Source organism: Protopterus annectens, chromosome 14.part0 (assembly GCF_019279795.1).
Source record: "Protopterus annectens isolate FY-2018-M chromosome 14.part0, PAN1.0, whole genome shotgun sequence".
Classification (NCBI taxonomy): Eukaryota; Metazoa; Chordata; order Ceratodontiformes; family Protopteridae; genus Protopterus; species Protopterus annectens.
In genome coordinates this window covers 1,013,228,388-1,013,250,583 of record NC_056748.1, presented here as the reverse complement: position 1 = coordinate 1,013,250,583, position 22,196 = coordinate 1,013,228,388, and the positions used below count along the sequence as shown (strand labels likewise).

The 22,196-nt window shown below is 38.3% G+C and overlaps 1 protein-coding gene across 3 annotated transcripts in view; it reads right to left on the bottom strand.

The window, feature by feature from the left end:
• Positions 1-22,196, bottom strand: part of INPP5A (inositol polyphosphate-5-phosphatase A) — a 3,411,481-nt gene that overhangs the window by 109,813 nt on the left and 3,279,472 nt on the right. For all 3 annotated transcript variants that reach the window (XM_044056820.1, XM_044056818.1, XM_044056819.1), the window contains exon 14: positions 21,440-21,514. In XM_044056820.1, the coding sequence (XP_043912755.1) occupies positions 21,440-21,514 (75 nt within the window). The remainder of the gene's footprint in view (positions 1-21,439; positions 21,515-22,196) is intronic.

The window sequence follows — 22,196 nt, the reverse complement described above, 5'->3', positions numbered from 1 at the left end:
TGGACGGATCTTGTTTTTTTTTTTTTTTGTTTTGCTCCTCAAAGTTAAAGGTGCTACCCTAATCATGAGATGACCCTGGACATTAAGCTAGCTAGTTACATCCCTGTGGTGCAATATTATGGAGTGGTTTTGAGCCTCCGAAGAGTGAGCATCACTCAGAGCAAAACTCCGGTCTCTGTGGATAATCCTCTTCCCCAAACTTCAGTAACATTAAAGATGATTTTACTAAAAAATGGCATGTAGGAGCTTTCCCATTGCACAGTAGTGCTGGTGGCAGTGTGTGTGTGTGTGTGGGGGGGGGGGGGGTAGCCTTTGCCCCATGTAAAACTTTAAGGGGAAATTCCACTTCAAATTCTTTTCTCAGATTTGAGTGGAATTCAGGTTGGCATTGCACTCTCTCTGTCACAAAAGTATATGGTCATATACTGACATAAAATTGGCTAAGACTGCAAAAGTGGAGAGGACTAAGACCATCAAGGAAGCAAAACTGATAGGAAGGGACATGAACATGATTGGAAGGAAGGAATGTTAGCAATGGTTTGCAAAGGTACAAACATACCGAGAATGTAGTGAATTCCAGAAAAGCATTCCTGCTGGAAATAGTATATTTGTAACATGTTTAAGGATTTAATGGAGGGATGAGGCATAATCTGATAGAATATGTGGGACTACTAGGTAGTGGAAGGGTGGTAAAATGCAACACCTTAATGTCTTTGTGTATAATAATATGAAGTAAGTGGGTATAATTTAAGTAGTCACTGTTCTAAAGACAAGCTGGCTGAACACAGGCATTCTGAAATTAGCACACTGAAGTTGTAGTTTGTTGCACTTCTACAGTATGTGATGAATAAGCAGGATTCCTACAGGCTACAGTCACTCTTTAACATCATGCAAGCTATCCCAAGCTGCTACAACCTCAGAACTGTCAGTGATAAAGTGGTGCTGGAAAAAAGCTTTTAACAAGGAGACAGTCATAATGTGCATTTTGCTTAGTGTGTGTATTTTTTGTCTATAAGTGATTTTTGGTGAATATGTATTTGTGAGTATTTAGACAAGCGTGTACTTGAGGTATTGGTTGAATAGGAATGTTGTGTTGCAGGCAGAATCGTGTAATACGGTCACCTTGGGCAAACAATCAATTACATAACAACACACACACACACACACACACACACACACACACACACACACACACACACACACACACACACACACACACACACACAAAACAGGTTCAAGAAACAATGTAAAAGTGGAAAAAAGCCACTCAAAAGGTTTATTTGTAAGAGCTTTTGTCTCAAGCATAAATTATTCACACACTTTATCAAAAAGAAAAGCTGAAATTAAATGAATCTTAAATAATGTTGCACATAAAGGCACATGATAATGAAAAAAATCACAACTTATTTAATTTACAGCTTTTTTTCCTTCAAATGGCTCTTAAAATTTGTATTAAAATGTCAGAATTGTGTACTTCTGATATAATTTTATTAATGATATCCTGTGGGTAATAGCTTGCCAAAATTATTTACCCATCCTACCTTAGCCTTGATACCAATTTCTAAATCAGTGGTAAGTTGCCTCCACCTTACATACTGATTTTTACCTATAGTATTTTTCATGTTGGCATGATGCATACCGGTGTAATACAAATAGACATTGCTGTCTATACTTTTAAAATTAATACATTGCTAAAGTTCACATACTATCCCCCTTACACACTGTCATAGGTAACAATGACATGCTGTTGGTACTACCATTAAGGAAATCAAGTCTGTTAACTTTAATCTATAGCTTTGTTTTTTTTTTTATTATAGTATGATATTATGTGCAACATTTATTTAAGGATTGTTTTGGTTTCAAAGTGTTTTTGCCTGATGAAATCTCTGTATACTTCATGTTTGTGATGAAAATATTTACAGTAAACCTTTTAGTGATTTTTTTCAGTTCTGCATTGTTTCTCAATCCTCTGCATTTATTTGTTTTTTTTTTTTTCCACTTGGGTATTTAGTTGTAATACAGCAGGGGAAACATAGCTTCATTTTTTAAATGCCTGATTGTGTATATATATATATATATATATATATATATATATATATATATATATATATATATATATATCTGCATAAATATATATATATATATATATATATATATATATATATATATATCTGCATAAACAAACAATTTCCATGCTTCAAGATACAATTGTGAGGGGATTTTCTTGCAGTGAGCATGCATGTCCTGAGTCCCAACATCAGGATGCAGCCTCGTGCCATCTCAATGCCTCTGGACATGTCTTCTGCCTAAATAAGACAGCCTTCATTCAGCTGATGACTCTGTTCCATCTGGAGTAGACTTCAGTTCTACTCATTACTTAGTCAGTGACAACCCGTTTTAGCTCCAAAGCCATGTGTGCTTACGTTTAAGCAGGGATTATTAGCATAGAGTGAGGCAGCATTGTTTAGATAACCTTCATGTCCATTTGATACAAAAACACTGATGCCACAGTTTCAGTAAATTCTGTACTTTATCTGAACGTTCTTGTAATTTTCATTTGCTCCATGTTGAAGATGTTTGTTCTGGTCTGTTCTTTCATATTTTTCCAAAAGGAGATCAAAAGCTTCACGTTTGTCCTTGTGTCTACAACACTGAGTGAGTGTGGTTTCTAAAGCCATGAAAGAAAACTATACTGATACGATAATGCAATGTAGAATGACAATTTTAATGAAATGTCCTCCTCCTTAGACTTTCCAGGAGAATTGCGCAAAGATCTCCATCATATTCCAAAAAAAAAAAAAAACAGTGACAAACATACAAATACAGAAATATGAAAATGGATGTAGGCCAACGACTTCCAGAGACTATCTCAGTACTGCCGCTGGGTGTTGGACTGCTACCTTTCACACAAAAAAACCCTAATCCTAACCCTTCCTTAAGCCATTCTTTATTTGTTATGTTATTTATGGACATTCTATCCAACAAATTATTCCAGGTTCTAAATATAATGTGTGTGAATAATGCTTCCTTGTATAATTCCTAATCCTGCCATTCACAAGTTGTCCTCTGTCTTCCTCTTCTTATCTTCATTCTTTTCTTCAGTACAGTCTATCCAACGCTTCCATCATGCACATTTATTTCATTATAATAATTCTTTAACATGCTAAAGTGACAGGCAGTATCCCTAGGAATAGTCAGGGTCCAATGGATGCAATGATCATACTCAGTCTGCATGGGTTGTTTCTAAGATTATATTAAGAGCACTATGTGTGATTCTGGAAGCCATCCTTGAATTGGAATATTAGATTCACAGAGGTCATATAAAAAAGGATAACAGTTCTAGTGGAGGTGGTACTTGGGCTTGGCAACTCAGCTTAAGCAAGACTGTAACCCCATAGGGTTCTTCCTTTCTTCGTGTGTTGAATCTATAATCAATGACCTCAGGAAGTTTCTCTTACTTGGAATATTTTCTACCGATACAGTACATAAAGTTGTACTTCTTCCTCTAAACACAAGCTGCTACCTTTACATTCACCCATTTAGCCATTCTAAGTAGAACCAAAGCAGACTCATCACTGACTTCAATTATTCTGGCATCAGCAGTCATCATGCTTATTGCATTTTGAAGCCTCTCTGTTACGTCGCACACTTATATGTTGGTCAGTACCATTCTAAATACTGAGTACTACAGCATTCTAAGGGTCAACCGACACTATAGTTCCCTTCACCCACCTGCCACTGACATAATAAGCTAGTTCCCTACAAAGTTCGCCATTATATCTTTCTACTCCCAAGCCCTTCAGTTTCCATACTACCCTTACGTGCAGCAGGATATAGTAGATCATAGTCCAGATAGGTCACATCCATCACTTTTCTTTCAACAAAATCCACAGTTGTCCCATTTGTGATACTGGTTGAAATGTAAGTACTGCTTACAGTGACATAGACTGATGTCTTTGTAAAATCCATTTTATGTAAACTGACTGTTCTATTGTAAACCTCGCTGCTCAACTCACTAATGCTAAGTGGGTGCTATTAAGAAACATTACACCTATAGTGGAAACAGATCTGTCGTTAGGTTACATTTGTTTTATACTCAGTCTTGAAGCATCCAAGTCAGACTGCTATTTTGCTTACTGCTCTTACACACTGTAGTGTTGTGTCATCAGAGCCAGCAGGTTATACAGTTTTAGTGCATATTCCACTTTTGGCTTCAGGTCCTGCTTGTTGATTCATCTCACTGCTTTTGCAGCATCATTGCACTCATATACAATGTTGTCATGGCATCCAAGCCAAACTGTGGCTTCACTTCACTACACTTAGACATTATCCGTTGTTGTGACTGAGCTAGTTTACAATTTCACTTCACTATGCTTGTCATGCTCTGTCATTGTGACATGTGAGGGAGGTTGCTGATTCATTTCACTGCTCTTATGTGCACCACTGTTGTGGCAACTAAACCAATCTGCTATCCAAATCATTGTGCTTGTAGTGGCACTGAGGAGAGTTTGCTGATTCACCTTACTGTTCAGTGTATGTCATCACAGTTGTTATACATCTGCTATTAATACCAGACTTGTGGCATTCATTCGCAGCATTACTATGGTGCTAGGCAAACATATAACTCCTACCTTATTAGAAGAATAATTGGCTCGCTGTTGTACACTAGAATCTGCAAACCATGATAGCACAGTTACCACTTACACCATCTTTTGCTAGCCTGTTGGCATAAGTATCCCAAGATAGTGCACTAACTACTTTGTTTACTGACAGCCACTTACTCCTATTACAAACTGCCTCTATATGTGAAAGGAGTAAACACTAACTAAATAAGGAGGCCAGTGTTTCATAACAATATACTGTTAACATCCACGAGAATGTTAGTAGCACCACCTACCGTATGCCATGATACTCATAAAAAAAATAAAATAAACCTTCTTATGTTGACATACTTAAGAAATCCCTACCTACACCAAAAAGGCAACCAATGTATGGGTGGTCCAACAAACTCATTAAAATTAAAGAAACATACCATCTTCACATAGAGCACCATCCAGCATTAACACTGAAATAAGGGGTCACCCAGCCTGCTTGCCAAAGCCCTTAACCAGATCATGCAGTAGCGTATTAGTCATAGCTGAGTCCAGAGTGAGATACATAAATTTCACCTTGCTGCATTACTTCAGAGAGTTTTTCTTCAAATGCTGTTGGTTTTAGGCCAAGTGAACGGATATTTTCCATTCAATTACACTGATAATTTGAAGGTGATTTACATTTTTCACCACTATCAACAAACAGTGGGGCAAGGGAATTTCTACTTTCTTCCACTGTTGTGTAATTTCACAGATGGTATGTTTAAAGTGAGAGGAATATGAGGACTTCTAGGGGGCTTGCCTCCTTGTATAAATGTTGCTTTGTTGATTTTTACTTAGTTTTAAGGTTTTTGATTGTTGTGATGAATCCCTTTTAGATATTTATACAATTTAACTTGATTAGAACACTTCTTCCACTGGACCGATTTCAGTCGCAGCCCAGAATGCGAACAAGTAGAAAAAATAAGAATAATTTAAATACAACAATAGAGCATGCTAAAAAGAAAGGAATGTTAATATAAATTAAAAAATGGTTTAAGAAGGTAGTCAACAGAAACCACCATGTACATCAGTTAGAGTAGTAACATGTTAGGAGTTAGAAAAGAAATAATATAGTGAAAATGACAGGAAGTATATATTGGAGATTAGGGAGAGCTTGCGCTGGGAGATGTTCATAGGTTCATAGGTAGGTACTAGGCTATTGGCCCTACGGCCTATATAAGCCTAGCCAAACAGTACCCTGGCTTTTGCCACCCAAGAAAATTATTTTCCTGTGCTCCTGTCAAGCAGAGCCACAGAAGTGATCCCCAGGGTAAATTTCCTATCTCCCATCCAATCATCATGATTTTTCTTGAAGAGTGCTAATGAGGAGCTTTGTTTGATATAGATAGGTAGTTTGTTCCAGAGTATGGGAAGATTCTGAGACAGGAATCTATCCCTCCAGCATGTTCTGTTTATTGTGGTTCCAAGGTTTATGTCCCTAGAGCATGTAGCTCAGAGGGATTGGGATTTCTTTACGTGGAGCATGTCCAGCAGCTCTGGGTTTGACATAGCTTTGTATGTTAGGCAGAGACTGTCTCTGAGTAGGCAATATGCGACAGAGTAAAGCTGGAGTTTTTTGAGACGGTCTGCGTAGGGCATCTGTTTGAGGCTGGTAATCCTCTTTGTGAGGTATTTCTGTGGCCTTTCCAGTTGTTGTAGATGTCTTGTGGGGTACATACAAAAAGAGGCACTGTACTCTAAAATGGGTCTAATGAGTGATGAGTAGAGGGGAACAATGACCTCTTTTTTCCTGGATGAGAAACCTTTTTTGATGGGGTGTGCCACGTAGAAGGATTTCCTGACTACTGTGGCGATGTGATTATGAAAGGAGAGACTACTGTCCACCTGTGTCCCAAGGTCTCTTATCACACTTTCAGTGTTAAGTAGACTACCGCCTATGTGGTAGTTCATGGGTACAGAGTTTTTACCAAAAGGGATGACAATGCACTTTCTGGCATTGAGCTTAACTTGCACTTGTAAACAAGAGCAGTTAGAGAGGTCTTTGAGATTTCAGGGAAGATCCTTCCAGAGCTTGGGTCCAAGGATGGAAAGGAAGTGATTAGAGCACTGAAGACTAGTTTCAGGTGCTTGCAAGAGAGGCCCTGAATGGCAATGAGATATAAAGTTAAATGACTGAGCCTGTCTAATGGACGGATGGCCTTTCTCTGTTTCGACGCAATAAAGTTTGGGTCATGAAATCAGTTGATGGTTGGAATGCAGTGCCTGCTGTGACTGTAAAGTCCGATTTTTGACCGTCAGACTCTGTTACAGTTTGTGCAGGTGTAGTCAGTGCCTGGCTGTGTAGGTTTTTTCATTGTCTGGTGCAGAATTTTACAGTCTTCTGTCTAAGTAAGCTGGTGAAAGAGAAGGGCAGGAATTTCTTACATGAGCAGGAAAAGTTGGGAGCAAAGGAGTAGACTGGCTAGTTGCTGAACCAGCAGCAACAGACCATGGTTCTTGTCCTTTGTGGAAGGACGTATGGTATTTCCTTGGTCATATGTGCTATCAGTGAGAATCACTGCTGCCTGGTCTAGTACAGTGCTATTAGTACAATGTTGTATACTTCTGCATGAACCTTCTCCATCTCCCTGGGAATCAACAGAGTAGGAAGTAATGCACACAGGAACAGATTCTGCCAATCAGATAAAAATACAACTACTCTGCTGCCTGGAAGCCTTTTATAGTAAACCAGGTAACTCATGATTCACCTGGAATTTGAGGAGATCTAAGTCAAGAAGCTCCCAGCTGGATATCTGCTGTCAGAAGACTTTTGTGCTCAGCTTTAGTTCTTTATTGATAAATTTTTAATTGAGTTAGCAGATTTGTCTGAGAGCACTTTTCAGTCATGACCCAGGTAAGAGGCAACATACAATACAATGAACAAAGAACACAATATGCAGCATGATATGAGAGCTAGATTAGAACACAGAAGTAGAATTGCATATGCATAGTAGTTTCCCAGGAGTGCCAGCTCAGGACATCCACAATACTGTTGGATTGTGAGGGAATGTATAATGCTTTGAGCTCTAAGTTAACCTGAACTGTTAGATCCTGTACCTGCATCTGGAATAGGGGAGATGGGAGATGGCCTCCTGTGTCCTTGCATGTTTATGTACCATGACTCCTGTATTGTCCATAGTTAACAGGAGAACTACAATTTTCCATTGGGTTTTGAATGCCTTGACCTCTAGGATGACTGCTTACCCTTCCTTCAGGTCTAATGCAGATTTCTTTGGAAATTCAGACACCCCAAACTGCCAGAACTCCTAAATGAATTCCCCAAGGTAAAGTCTGAGGCATTAGTTATTATGGAATGAATCATTTCAGGCTGTAAAGAGGGTTAAACCTTTGCTTCTGTGCATCTATTCCACCTTTCACATGATCTCCTTTCAGATGTACAGAAACACCAGGAGAATCCTGTCCAGGAGGCTGGCTTAAGGAAGACTTCAAGTACCACTGGATCTTTCTTATACATAATTTGAGGAGGGTCATGTTCATATATACCAACACCCTGAGAAATTGCTAGGACATCCTGGAGTACCTGTCAGCCCTTTGGGGAAAAAATGTCTCCAAAAATACAATCTTGTTTTTAGGAAGGTAAACCCTGCACTACTCTGTGTTTAGTGTTACTTCAAGGCATGTTGTTGGTCTTTTCTAGTGTCAAACTCAAGTAAGTTAAGCAAGAATCACTGATCCCTGAGACAATCCCTGATGAGTCTTAATTTATCCAAAATATCCCACTCCAAGAGGTCCTGAAAAATGCAGTCACCCTACCAAGGAGTAAACGTACAACCCCTTTCATTCTCAGAAAAAAATAGGCTCACGCAAATCTCCCAGAATTCTATTAGTCTTTTGGAATGTTGGGGAGAGGAAGGGAAGGAAACAGGGAGGTGGAAGGCTCCCTGAGTTATGAGGTCATAGGTGTATACTAGGCTAACAACCACTAGGGCCCTTATATACCTAGCCACTAAACCCAAATCTGACCTACAAATTTGATTTATATACGAGTGATTTACTGACTGCCTCTGTCCATCAGAGACATAGGCACAAGACCAGGGGTGAATTTCTGTTTACTCATCCACTGGTCCAAGTTGTGCTTAAATAGGGGTATTCAAAATAAGTGGTTTGGCTGCTTCCCATAATCCTCTTTACTTTATGTTTCTTTTGCCCCTGAAATATTTGTTTTTTGGCATTCACTTTTCTGGTGTTTGGCCTAGTTCCTGTAAAAGGCAGTTTTAAAAGGATACTTTCTACCTTATTTGGGGATTCAAAGGTGAAAAAGCTATTTCACATTTTACATCTATAGTAAATATATATAAATATATAAAATATATCTATATATTACCTATCTATATCTATATATACATATATATATATATCTATATATATATATCTATATATATATATATATATATATATATATATATATATATATATATTTTATAAAATTGCTACTGTTTGTACTTCTTGTAAATAGTGACCGAAAAGGTGCAGGCATCTAAAATCCCATGTGCCTATTGGTATCGATCACTAGAGCTTGTTCTAATAAACTGAGATACCTTTTATTTCTCAACTGTCTACAGACATAATATTTAAAGCTGCTACCCAACAACTCTGTATATGCAGCCCTTATAGACTGAGCATTTAAAACAGGGACTTTAGATAAAATTACAATGCTGGGGATGTTTCACTGAAAAGTGGTTTTACATTTAATATGGTCTACCTGTGTTACATTACTCCGCATCTCAAGTGTTTTTGCTAGAAAGAGAATTTGCAATTGTATTTTCTTGCAGATACTGTGGATACATTCTTTCCCACACGATATCTATATTTGCACCGCAGCGTTCTGGTTCTGTAAATACTTAACAATAGTCTCTTGATTCTAACAATGGTATTTTCCCTCTAACTCTTTCTCCCTTTTATTCTTTTTCAGTTAGTCTAAGGGTATATCCTACTAGCTGCTAATGCTGCCTGATACCAGTGCCCTGACGTTGAGTCTGAGCACTAAATCAGTACCTGCATCTTCGAGAGCTTAAATCTGGACAGTGATCTCAGTGTGCATAACATGTCCTGCACCAGAGGTTTACCTATTAAATTAGCTACTAAATATTATTTTGAGAGAAGCTGTAAGTGGCACGCACACCAGCCAGGAAAATAACACTGCAACCTACCCCCCAAGCTGTAATTTTGGACTATTATTCTAATACAGAAAAATGATAGCCCTCAAACAATATTCCAGGTGTATATTATATGCTCAAAGGGACTTTTCTTTGAACATATAATCATCGACACCTAAAGAGTGAATGCTCTAAAGCACGAATGGCCAGATCTGATCTGATCTACCCAAACTCTTTAAGTAGTAGTTTGCCCTTGCGGCACCATATTTAAACCCTATCTCCCTAGTGAAGGCTTCCCCTTGGTCGTCCACGTGGTGTGCTGCTCCCTGGAAGCCTAGCGTTGCTAATTGGGTTGTCCCCGCTCGTTATTTTTACAGAGTGTTTTTAGAAGCTACAAGGCAGTCTACTAAAGTGTGAACACCCAGGATGCATCCCTTCTACCTCTCAGTGTTGGCTACAGCTGATAGCCTTATATATTTGCTGTATGTGCATTTATTTTCCTTTAACTTTGTTACAGTAATTTTGGAACTGGGCCAGCACACTTGCGGAACTAACCTAGGCTGTTTTCCTCCCCCATAGAATTATTTCTAACTTAGCTTTAAAGTTGAAGTCCTTCCTCCTGTACGCCACTAGATGGCAGCAGAATACAGAAACTGATAGCTTTTAGTCTACTTTGGAGCATTGCTCTGGTTCTCTGTGCTGCTTATCTTATTTACTGCTAACCCAATTTATCCCCTAAAAGATCTTACAGCAAACTCCACTTTCCAGAGTAAGGGATTGCTGGATTTGTATAAACTTTACTATTAAACACCCACAATAAGGTGTTTCTTACCTAGCTAAGAGACATCAGTGCTTAGCTTCTCTGAAAGGCCAGATTGGCTCCACACAATCTACTAACTGGCTCTGCCCCGCTTTGCTCCCCTACCCTACCTCCATATCACACCCACCCCCAGTGGTCCTACACTTATGCTACCTTTACCACACCCTCTCCCTGAAACAACCTATCCTATGCAACTGTCAATTGACACAACTCCACCTCATCCCTCCTAACTTACTTTCTCTATTGTCTTTTCTTATAGCACCTTACCTTATCCACATACCTGTAGCTATTCTTCCCAGGAAAGACTATACCTTACCTATAATTCAAATTGTAGTTATATCCTAACTCTATCTCTGTAGAGTTTTATAACCATTCTTAGCAGTATGTCTTCTAAAACTAAAACTATCCAAACTAAGACTTCTAAAACTAGCCTAACCAAGCTAATACTCATAGCCACACTTTTTCTAGTCCTCACCTTGGCCTATCTCCTTACTTCCTATGAAAAATGTAATTATTACCACTTTAACTACTCTCTCAAACAAACAGCCATTCAATTTACTACCCAAACACATATTCATTTAAACATCACATCCACCTCTAACTACCTGCTAGCCAAATACCATCAACTTGCACATATTAAATTTAATAATCCAAATATAAGGAGGCTGAAATATCTAACCAGCTTCTCCTGCAAACCACCTTTAGAGCTTAAAACTCCACCCTAACCCAGGACCAACTAATGTCTCCACTGACAGAACTTATAGTATCACAAACTCTACCCTTCCAACCCTAACCACTGTCTCAAACACCTTATTTATAGGGCATCTCAATATCCACAGTATTAACAACAAGGTTGCCCATCTCCATGCCCTCCTTGATACTCACTCCTTTGACATCTTTTGTCTTACTGAAACTTGGTTGAAACCTGGTACTAAAGACAATGTAATACTTCCCTCAGGCTACAACATATTGAGACTGGACCGCATAAAATGTAAGGGTGGGGGAGTAGCACTGCTGTTTAAGACTGGACTACAGATCTCCTCTGTACCTTATAACCCACTACAGGATAGTAAGGCTGAACTCCTTATTTCTAAACTACAACTAAACCCTAATAAATAAATCTATATCATCTGTATCTATCTACCTCCTGGTAATAATAATACCATAATAGAAAATATCTTAAGTAGGGTATCTTCTATTTACCCACAAGAAACTATCATATTAGGAGACTTTAATTATGACTGGTCTTCTGTCAATACAGATAATACTTCCTCACATATTAATCTTCATGGCTTTACTCAGACAATCAACACCACTACAAGAATCAATAAACCTAACAACAAAGAAAGTAATTTAGATTGGATTCTTATTAACAAACAACAACAAACTTATTTAGTAGGAACTCTGCCTAATGATGTAAGTGATCATACCTTAACTTACATCATAAGACAAAAAAGTGACATTACTAACACCCCAACCTATAGGATCTCACGAAGCAATAAACACTTTAACACATTATCATTCCAAAATTAACTAAAGGCCTGGAACTGGAACCCTCTAAAAATTCTCCCCCTTGAACAAGCTGTTAAATATTTCATTAACAAATTCTTAACAATCCTTGATGAACATGCTCCAAAACGATTTGCTGGAGTTAAATCCAAGCCAGCCCCCTGGCTGTCTAAAGAGACAAGACAAAAAATATTACTTAGGAACAAATCTTGGGCTAAGTGGAGAGCTACCAAAACTACCTCTGATCAACAAGCCTTTAGACAGTTAAGAAATAGTACTAAAAAAGCCATCTTCACAGACAAAAATACCTACTATTGTAAATTACAGCAAACTCACCATAACAACCCCCAAAGGTTCTGGTCAACCTTAAATAGACTCCTACACCCAGGCCAGTCTAGTACACCTTCCCCCTTAGGGGCTGAAAAGAATACCTCACATCAAACTGCTAATGCCTTTAATACCTTTTTTACTGACACCATTAATTCACTAGCCTGTCACCTTTCCATAGACAAGTCTAGCCTCCCTAGCTCCACATCTCCTAATCTTCCTATATTCCAGCTACAACCAATCTCTACCACCTATATCCAAAAACTTATCCAAAAACTTAAACCCTGTACCCCCTCTGCTGATCAGTTACCATCTGAATACCTTCAAAAAGCAGCTGAAGCAGTTGCCTATCCCATATCCATCCTTATAAATAGAACCATCATTGAAGGAACCATCCCTGTTATCTGGAAAATCTCCCGCATTATCCCTTTACATAAAGGAGGTAACTCCAATGAGTATTCTTACTATAGGCCTATAGCACTCTTATCACCCTTAGCAAAAATTATGGAGAAATGCATTCACCATCAGCTAATGGACCAATTAACTCAATATAACTTACTAGCTAACTGACAGCATGGCTTTAGGCCATTTCATAGTACCACCACAGCTCTCCTATCCTTTACCGATTACATCAATAGAAACCACACAAACAACATCCTCTCATCAGCACTCTTTATAGACCTGTCAAAAGCCTTTGATATGGTAAACCACCTCCTGCTCATTCACTGGTTTACTTCTTACCTTAGCAACAGGCAGTTCTCTGGGAAAACAAACTTTCATCCCTTCTGCCAGTCTCTCTTGGTGTCCCTCAGGGCTCCATTCTAGGACCTCTTCTCTTTATTCATAAATGACCTACATGCAGCAATACCTCAAGCTACATGTATACAATATGCAGATTATTCTACAATAGCATGTTCTGCTAAAACCACATCTGAACTACAAACACTAACGCAGAATGTATTTAGTACAGTTGAGGCATAGTTCTTGAAACGTTGCCTCCTTTTGAATGCCAAAAAAACAAACTTCTGCTCTTTAGGCGTAATAGTAAGTCCCTCCCCCATAGAATTCTCTATCATATCCAGTAATGGCACACATATATCCCCTGACTCTACCACCAAGCTGTTAGGTATCACAATAGACAATAACCTCACTTTTTATAATCACATTAATAACACTAAAACCGTAAATAGAAAACTGGGCTCCTTCTACAGAATTAAAACCTTCTTAACTCCAACAGCCAAAACTACACTTGCTCACTCTCATCTTATTTCTACTCTTCTCTACGTTTCTCCCATATACACTAACCTAAAGATAAATAATCTCACTAAACTAGCGAACACATACAATAGCATTGCCAGATTTGCTACTGGGAACCCATTTAGAACTCACCACTGTCATAACCTATAGCAACTAAACTGGCTTGAACTAAAAAACATGCTGACACTTTCCCAACTCACCTTTGTCCATAGGATATTTTGCCAACCTAATAACAACCCTATACTTTCTAACCTTATCTCCCCACTTATACTAACCTAAATTCCTTATGCTCTTCAAATAAACTTCTTGTGAGGTTAACTAAGTCTAACAACATCGCTGGTGACTGCCTATTCTCTAATACCATAGGTAAATATTGGAATCTTCTACCTACTGCTCTAACTTCTATTCCCTCCCCTTCCTCTTTAAACAAAAGCTTAAAAAACATCTTAAAACACACTGGTTATGGCCATGCATCGATCCTAACTAATCTTGTGATTCCACTAATTATTCTTTTATACTACTTTATTTCATTATTCTCTATGGCTTACCCCTTGGGAAGCTTGTTTCAAAAGCACCTTTGCAAGTAGTAACTGTTATAAATTGTTAAAAAACTTTGGATGTGTAATTAATTGCTGAATTACTCTATATTTCCACAGATGTTTTACTATAACAGAACTCTTCTATCTTGTATTCTGTAATGGAAATTAGGGTGATGTCCTACCTAGTATATATGCATGATTTGTGTAATGTAGTTTAGAATCATGTTTTGCCTGGTATTTTCTATCTCCTTTCTTTGCTTTTGTAGATAATTTCTCTGTGTTTGTTTCTATGTGAAGCTTTTCTCCCTGGGCCTCTGCTGAAAATGGAAATGTATCCAGTTGGACTAGCCCGGTAAACAAATGTAAAATAATAAAAAAAAACTGTGAATTTATTCCTCAGGAAAAAATTCACAGGGCCATACACAAACAACACAAACTTCAAAATCCTAATCAAGTGGGGGGGCTGTGCCCCCCATACCCCCCCCTAACTAAATATACCAACTCTAAGATCGCTCTGCGTTGGGGGAAAAGGGCAATTCCCAATAACGGCCAACTAAAGTTTTTCCTGAGAAAAATATTTGCAGATGTGGCCATTCACATTTTAGAGCATTCGCTCTTCAGGTTTGATGATTACATGTTAGAAGAAAAGTCTCTTCGAGCATATAATATAGACCCCAATATTCCCACTCTAAGGAACTCACTAATCTACTGTTGAACACTCTGTTACAGGAAAACTAGTAAAAGCTGACTGATTACCCGTAACCCAGTCCCTGACTTCTGAATCAAGTAAAAACAACATTTCAGTTTTTAAGCTACATAATCTAAAAGCACCACTGCTTCTACTAAAACTTGGACCTGCTTTTACTCAAACTTGGACCTCAGCTTTTCTAAAAGTGCTAAAAGACACCTGGGCACTGAACTGCTATGTCCACCTTTACACAGGTAGCTTCCATGGCCAGGTTTAGCCCTCTCCATTTGCTCTCGCTGCACTGTGGCTCACTCTTGCTCCCATACCCTGCCCCTGAATTCCACCTACCCCCATTCACACAATCTCAAGTAACACTATCTCTACCCCTATTCAATTACAGCTATCATACATAAGCCAGCCCCACTACTAATCTTACCAACTACCCCTGCATATAGCAAACCCACATCATACCTGATACTAGCACCAGTATGAAATGACATATTAATTAACCCACTAAAATAATTTGACCTCAAATACCATTTTTCACCAACATAAACAAGTAATCTTCAACCAATACTCTAGTATTAGGACCATTTGCCTACTCACAAGAACTAATAACTAATATAACTCAGTTCACTCACAGTTTGCTACCTGTACAATCATGCTAGCTATATACATTGTTCTTCTAACTACACTTAGAATAACAGTTCATTTTACCTCCTATCACACCTATTTAAACACCCAACACCCATTGCATCTTAATACTAACCCCACAGGAATTCATACCAAAAACTATCTCAGTATCACCTTCCATCCTCAATATATCTCAAACTTATCAAACCTCATACAATACTGTACCTAAACCCACCTCAACTATCTCCCTAAAATATAATAAAGCTATATCCAGATTCCTAAAAATGATAGTACACATTGCAATCCAGCACATTCTCAGTGGAGATATGCACCCTAACCCAGGAACTAGAACTAACACAGTAACCCACCCTCCACCTTGCCGCAAAATTTCTACAACTACCCAGAAAAGGAGCACATCTACTAATTCTAAATATTAACATCAGGAGTATTCTTAACAAGTTAAATGAAATGCATGCCACCATTGCACTAAACTCTCCTTACATAGCTATAATAACAGAAACATTGCTAAAACCAGACACTAGCAACAACAAAATCTTGCCTCCAGGATATAATATTCTTAGACTAGACAGGAAAAACAAAAGAGGAGGGGGCAGAGCCATTATGTACAAAAACTACCTCAGTCTAGTCCCTATTAAGCAAAGCCCCTCATAATTCAGCAATGCAGAAATTATGTTCATAAAGTTCATAATTAACTCTAGAAAATACTGAAACATAGTCGGCGCTTACATCCCCCCTGGAAGTAACCTGTCTACTCTAGAGCACATTCTCCAGTGGACAAGTACCCTACCACAAGAAACAATCATTCTAGGTGATTTCAACTTAGATTGGTACACCTGCAACTCGCACCTTACCACAAGAAACAATCATTCTAGGTGATTTCAACTTAGACTGGTACACCTGCAACTCTCAAAGGCCAACTAACCACATAAATCTATACGGCTTCTCCCAGACAATTCAAATTCTCACAGAGATTGATAAAACATTCAAAAGGCAGTCTATCCTCAGCTGGATCCTTACTAACAAAACCAGTTTCTCTTTTCACTATGGCTGTCTCCCAGATACCCTAAGTGATCACCCTACCCATCTGCTCAGGCATTGTGTAAATCCAATAAAACTCAATGCCTTCCACCAAATACATATTAAAAGTAACTTTTACCTTAACAACTTCATAGATACATTCCAACAGTGTAACTGGACACCTCTTAAGTACCTCTCCTTAGATTAAGCTGTACACTTTTTTTAATTCCACCTTCCTTAACATCCTGGACAACCTTGCTCCCTTAGGACTATAAGAAAAAAATACAACTATGCACCTTGGTTAACCAAGGAAACAAGATCACTACTAAAAACATGACATAAAGCTTGAGAAAAATGACATAGCAACAAAACCTCAGCAAATAAATGAACTTATCTAGAACTAAGAAACAGAGCCAATAAACAAGTCAGACAAGATAAAATAAAACACTACACAGACACTCAAATAAAATATCAATATAACCCTCAAAAGTACTACTCGGAAATAAAACACATCCTTCAACCAGGGCAATCTAGTACACGTCTCCCAACTACCAACAGCACAAAAGACAGTATTGATTTACAATTTAATAAATATTTCACAGAAACTGTCCTTGCCCTTACAAAAAATTATTGCTCTACAGCCTCCCCATCCCACATTCCAACTATCCAAGACAATACCACCTTTTTCTTCCAACCAGTCATCACAGACACCATAAAAAGATACATAAAAAAGCTTAAAGTAACTATACTAGCAGCTGAGTTACTAGTTGAATACTTCAAAATCTCTGCTGATACCATCTCTTATTCTGTCTCCATCCTTGTTAACCGATCCATCTCTGAACAAAAAGTACCAGCTATATGGGAAACATCACACATTATCCCATTGCATAAAGGTAGCACCTAATCTGAACTATCAACTATCACCCTATTGCAATATTATTAACGCTATCCAAAATCTTAGAGAGATGCAGTCACTCTCAACTCCTTAATCACCTCCTAACCAATAAACTCCTAACACTCAGCACAGCTTCCTCCCTGGGCACGGCAGTATCACTGCACTAATATTCTTTACTAAAACCATTAATTAGCACAGAAACAATGGCAAAATAGTATTGTCGATTGTTTTTGACCTATCCCAACCATTCAATAGTCTATCACAAGAAACTTGTAACTACCCTCTTAAATTTTAAAGTCAACCATTCTGTAATTTTATGGTTCCAGGATTATCTGAATAATTGAATGCAAGCTGTAAAATGGCAAAATAATCTCTCTCCTCTATTGTCAGTCATTATGGGAGTGCCACAGGGCTCAATTCTTGGTCCTCTCCTCTTTACCCTACTTACTAACAATCTTTACTCTTACACCTCTCATGCATCTCTTGTGCAGTATGAAGGCGACTCTACCCTTTTCTGTGCTGCCCCTATACTTCAACAACTCCATCGTATTACCCAACAATCCTTCTCCACAGTAGAATCATGACTAAAAGATGCGCAACTAATTCTTAACCCCATTAAGACTAAACTAATGCTTTTCCAGCCCTCTAGAGCCAATAACTGCCCCACATCCTTCTGTATTCTGTCAGCTAATACTACTATTATCTCTTCTATCTAATACTGAACTTGTTGATGTAACCTTAGACAGCAACATGAAATGTGACACACCTATAGACCTAGCAATAAAGAAAGTTCACAAAAAACTTGGCTATCTGTACAGACATAAAAAAGTTCCTAACAACACAAGAGCCACCATAGCTTAAACCCACCTTCTTTCTACTCTCCTCTATACTTCACCCATCATTGCAAACCTAAAAATGATCTAAGCAAACTTGAAACCTGCTATAATAAAATTGATAGGTTCATCACACAATCATCATTGCCTAAAACGACAACACCTCCATTGGTTAGAACTGCCCAATCTCCTTGCTAACCAACTGACTATGGCCCATCAACTACTCTTTCAACCAGACAAAACAACAGCCCTACATAACCTAACCCTAATCTTTTGCTCACATGTTGCCCTCCTCTAACAAATCACTCATAAAAACATGTAAACCAAACACTACTGCTGGTGAATCCCTCTACTCCAACCACATAGCAAAATTCTGGAACTCATTATCCCCCTAACAAAACTACTATGACCAGCACCACTCATTTAAAAGAAAAACACTCAAATCACATTTGAATAACAGATGGCTTTGCTCCTGTTCTAACCCTGGCTGAGGAATACCACTTCTCGAGTATTAGATACACGTTATACTGTCTACTTCTACGTCTTACTTAACTTGGCCATTTAAAGTCTCCTAGGAAGTAAAATTTATTTATGTATTATTAATGGGGCATGTCTTAAACTCTGTACCTCTTATGTTGCTGTCAATCCTTATCAAAGCCTGGCAGCTTTACTGGAAGTCTAATGTATTGTTCAACTATTTCTAACTGGATGTATAATGTTTCCATAATTGTTATCAATTTCCATTGGTTTTGTGTGGAGCTTTTCTCTAGGGCCTCCACTGAGAAAAGGACATTTTTTGTCCAGTCAGACTTTCCCGGTAAACAAAAGTAAAATAAAATAAATAAATAAATAAAAATATCACCATACCATTCTCCCAGCTACTTGAAGATCTCCTGCAGGGGTTAACTAAACAAGAAGCCAGTACCTAAGGAAGCATTCAGCAGTTCACCTTTAACACCTTTCAGAAGCACCTGCACCCAAAGACAGGCATGACATCTTATCACCAAAGACAGAGCAGACACCCTGGAAGCCACATTGATTGCAATGCAGTGGTACTTAGGTATGTGCTTCCCTATCCCCAGATTACATGAGAAAGCCTCATGATCAGTGATTTGGGGATTTGTCATAATTTTCCATGCCCAAACTCTCTCTTTGCTTCAGGAGTTCTCTCAAATACTTGACCCTATGCAACTGGCAAAAAATTAGTTCTGAATGGTGGCCAGTGTGTTTATTTTCTTATCAGGTCTGTCCAGGATCCCAAACCTTGTGTTATTAGGAAGTGTGTTGAACCCTGGGACCAATTTAGAGTCCATAGAGGCATCCAGAGAGATCTTTGTTTGGTCTACCACTGTGATCTGACCAGAGGCGTAGCTGGTCAACTATTGACCCCCCCACCATGCCAGTTTCAGGAAGTTGCACTCCACTCCCTCAGCTCTTAAAGTGAACAGCAAAAAAAAAATGGAATTCAGCATACTGTGTAGTACACTACCCAGCCTACTCTCCACCTAAAGATCACCCCCTCACCAAAAACAAAATGAAAGAAAGGGTCCGCTCCTTCTATCAGTCAGGTGGTCAGAAGATACACACACCCTCTCTTCTGGCCCAGTTGCCAGTCAGGTCCATTTCTGTGCTCTGCTCCTCACCCTCCTCCTCCCTCAAAAAAAAAAAACAGTCGCTACAGTTTATACTCTGCATAGAGCACTACAGCACTGAGGTTTTAGATCAAAAAAGAGATGTTTTGAACTGTAGTAAATAGTTAAGACAACACATGGAGAGTTTCAGCACTCAGGTTTGACTACAAATGCAATACCAGCTTTTAAAAGCCAGTATGCATTAAATAACAATCAGGATCATCCTTCCTCATCCCCTAACACTTTGCACCTAGGGTAGTTGCCCCCTTTGCCCCAACCTAGCTATACTTCTGGTTGCGACCACCTTAATAATGCATGCCAACCCTAACCTTCCACCTTACCTTAGAAACAGCCATTCCACAACACAATCACTACTCAGACAAATTAGTTCTGAATGTTACAGTATGGTTTTATTTTACAGATCACAAAAAGGAAATAGTTTTATTGTACTACATGGGGCCATCATATGTCAGGAAAAAATGCACACTATTAAAACACGACCATAAATGATCTGTAGCATGTGTGAGTCTTCTGCTAGAACCTGAGTCTAGGGCACACCATGCATCATCTAACTTTTCTTCCCTCCTTCCCATCATTCATCAAATAAATGTGCATGGCAAGGCACTCAGCAGCTACATGAATAGACGCTCTACTGTTGGAAAGTATAAATGTTTTAAAACAGAAACAAAAAAACAGTGCTTTTTGCAGGGATGCAATCCTACCTACACACTCACAACTGTATACCTATATTCTAACTCAGATATCTCACAGCAATGGGGCAATTGAAAACCTCCTTTCTCCCAAATGTTCCATGTTCTCATTGTTTCCATTCTGCTCTGGTTGTTTAAAGTATTCATTCACGAAACTGCACAACGTGGTTTCAAATCAACTAACAATCATTCAACCAGAAAATAAAAAGGTCCTTCTGCAAATGCATTTAGGATCAAACCAGAAAGACCCTTGAAAATCACAGTAGCATCTGTGTAAACACAATTACAAGTGTCCCTTAATGAAGATGTCATGGGAGATAGGCAAATAGTCCTTTAGGGACATTCAAATTGTCCAGCACACTAGGCCTTTGAATGAACATTCAGGCATAAGTCCTTATTACTGCATTCAGGCCATTAGCTGCAGGAATGTCACATTTCATTTTTTTTTCAGGTTATGTGCTTGTGTGCATGTTCTGTCAAAGCTTTTCACTAATGGGACACTTTGCTGGGACACCAAAATCATCAGTACTAAAAGATGCTGCTGTCATTTTATACAGCCATTTGATGACCCAACATTACTGTCTTGCTTAGTCAAGACCTGCAGTATACACCCTGATAAGATGAAATGCCTGGAATGAAGTGTAACCTAACATTGGCTAGAAAGACACCTTTGTGTAGGACTTCACAGCAATTGCAATCTCAGTTTCATGTCACAGTTTTAGAACAGATAAACAACTAAACAAGCAAATATAGCACATGATCTCTGTGCTTTACAATGATAACAGTAAAGGTTAATAAATTGTTTTACCTTGTGATCTCCCATGCAAACATTCGATCCAATGTTGTCATATGTGTAGGTGAAAGATTTGTCATCATTTTCTGACTAAAACAAAGGGAACACAATTAAAAACAGCTTACTTTTTATGTAACAAATTTCTTGCAGAATCCCTTTTTGTCAATTGTTATGCATGCCGAAGGATATTTATTTGCTGGAACATTTTTAATACTATGTTGTCAGGATCTTCTTAGGTTTTATGTCATATTTCATTATCTTTACAACCACCACAATAGGAAAAACAATGGCATCAAAAGTGAAAAATTCTGATTTTATGCTTACACGACAAAATGATCTTCTAAGGAATTTTTTAGGTGCAGGGTGTTGTGTAATAAGATGAAGGATAAATGCATAACCAATACATTAAAAAATCCAAACACAACTTTAAAAAGATTTGTTTTCCAAAAAGAAACTACAGCTATTTCTTTCAGAAGTATTTCAACACTTATAATGAATTTTCATTTCATTGCATACAGACTTACAAACTGCTTTGGAAAACAAAATGCTCTAGGATAGTTTGATGTCTTATTTGTCTATACAAGGATAGTAGTTTCAAACTACACTCTCTCTTCCACTGATGCTATATGGTCAAGCTGTATTTTATGTTCTGAAATCCCAACCATCTACTTAGGATATGACAAATGGAGAAATGTCACAATTATGACTATTACCATTATCATTTACCTGGATTGTTTATAGGTTCATAGGTAAGTACTTCGCTATCTGCCCT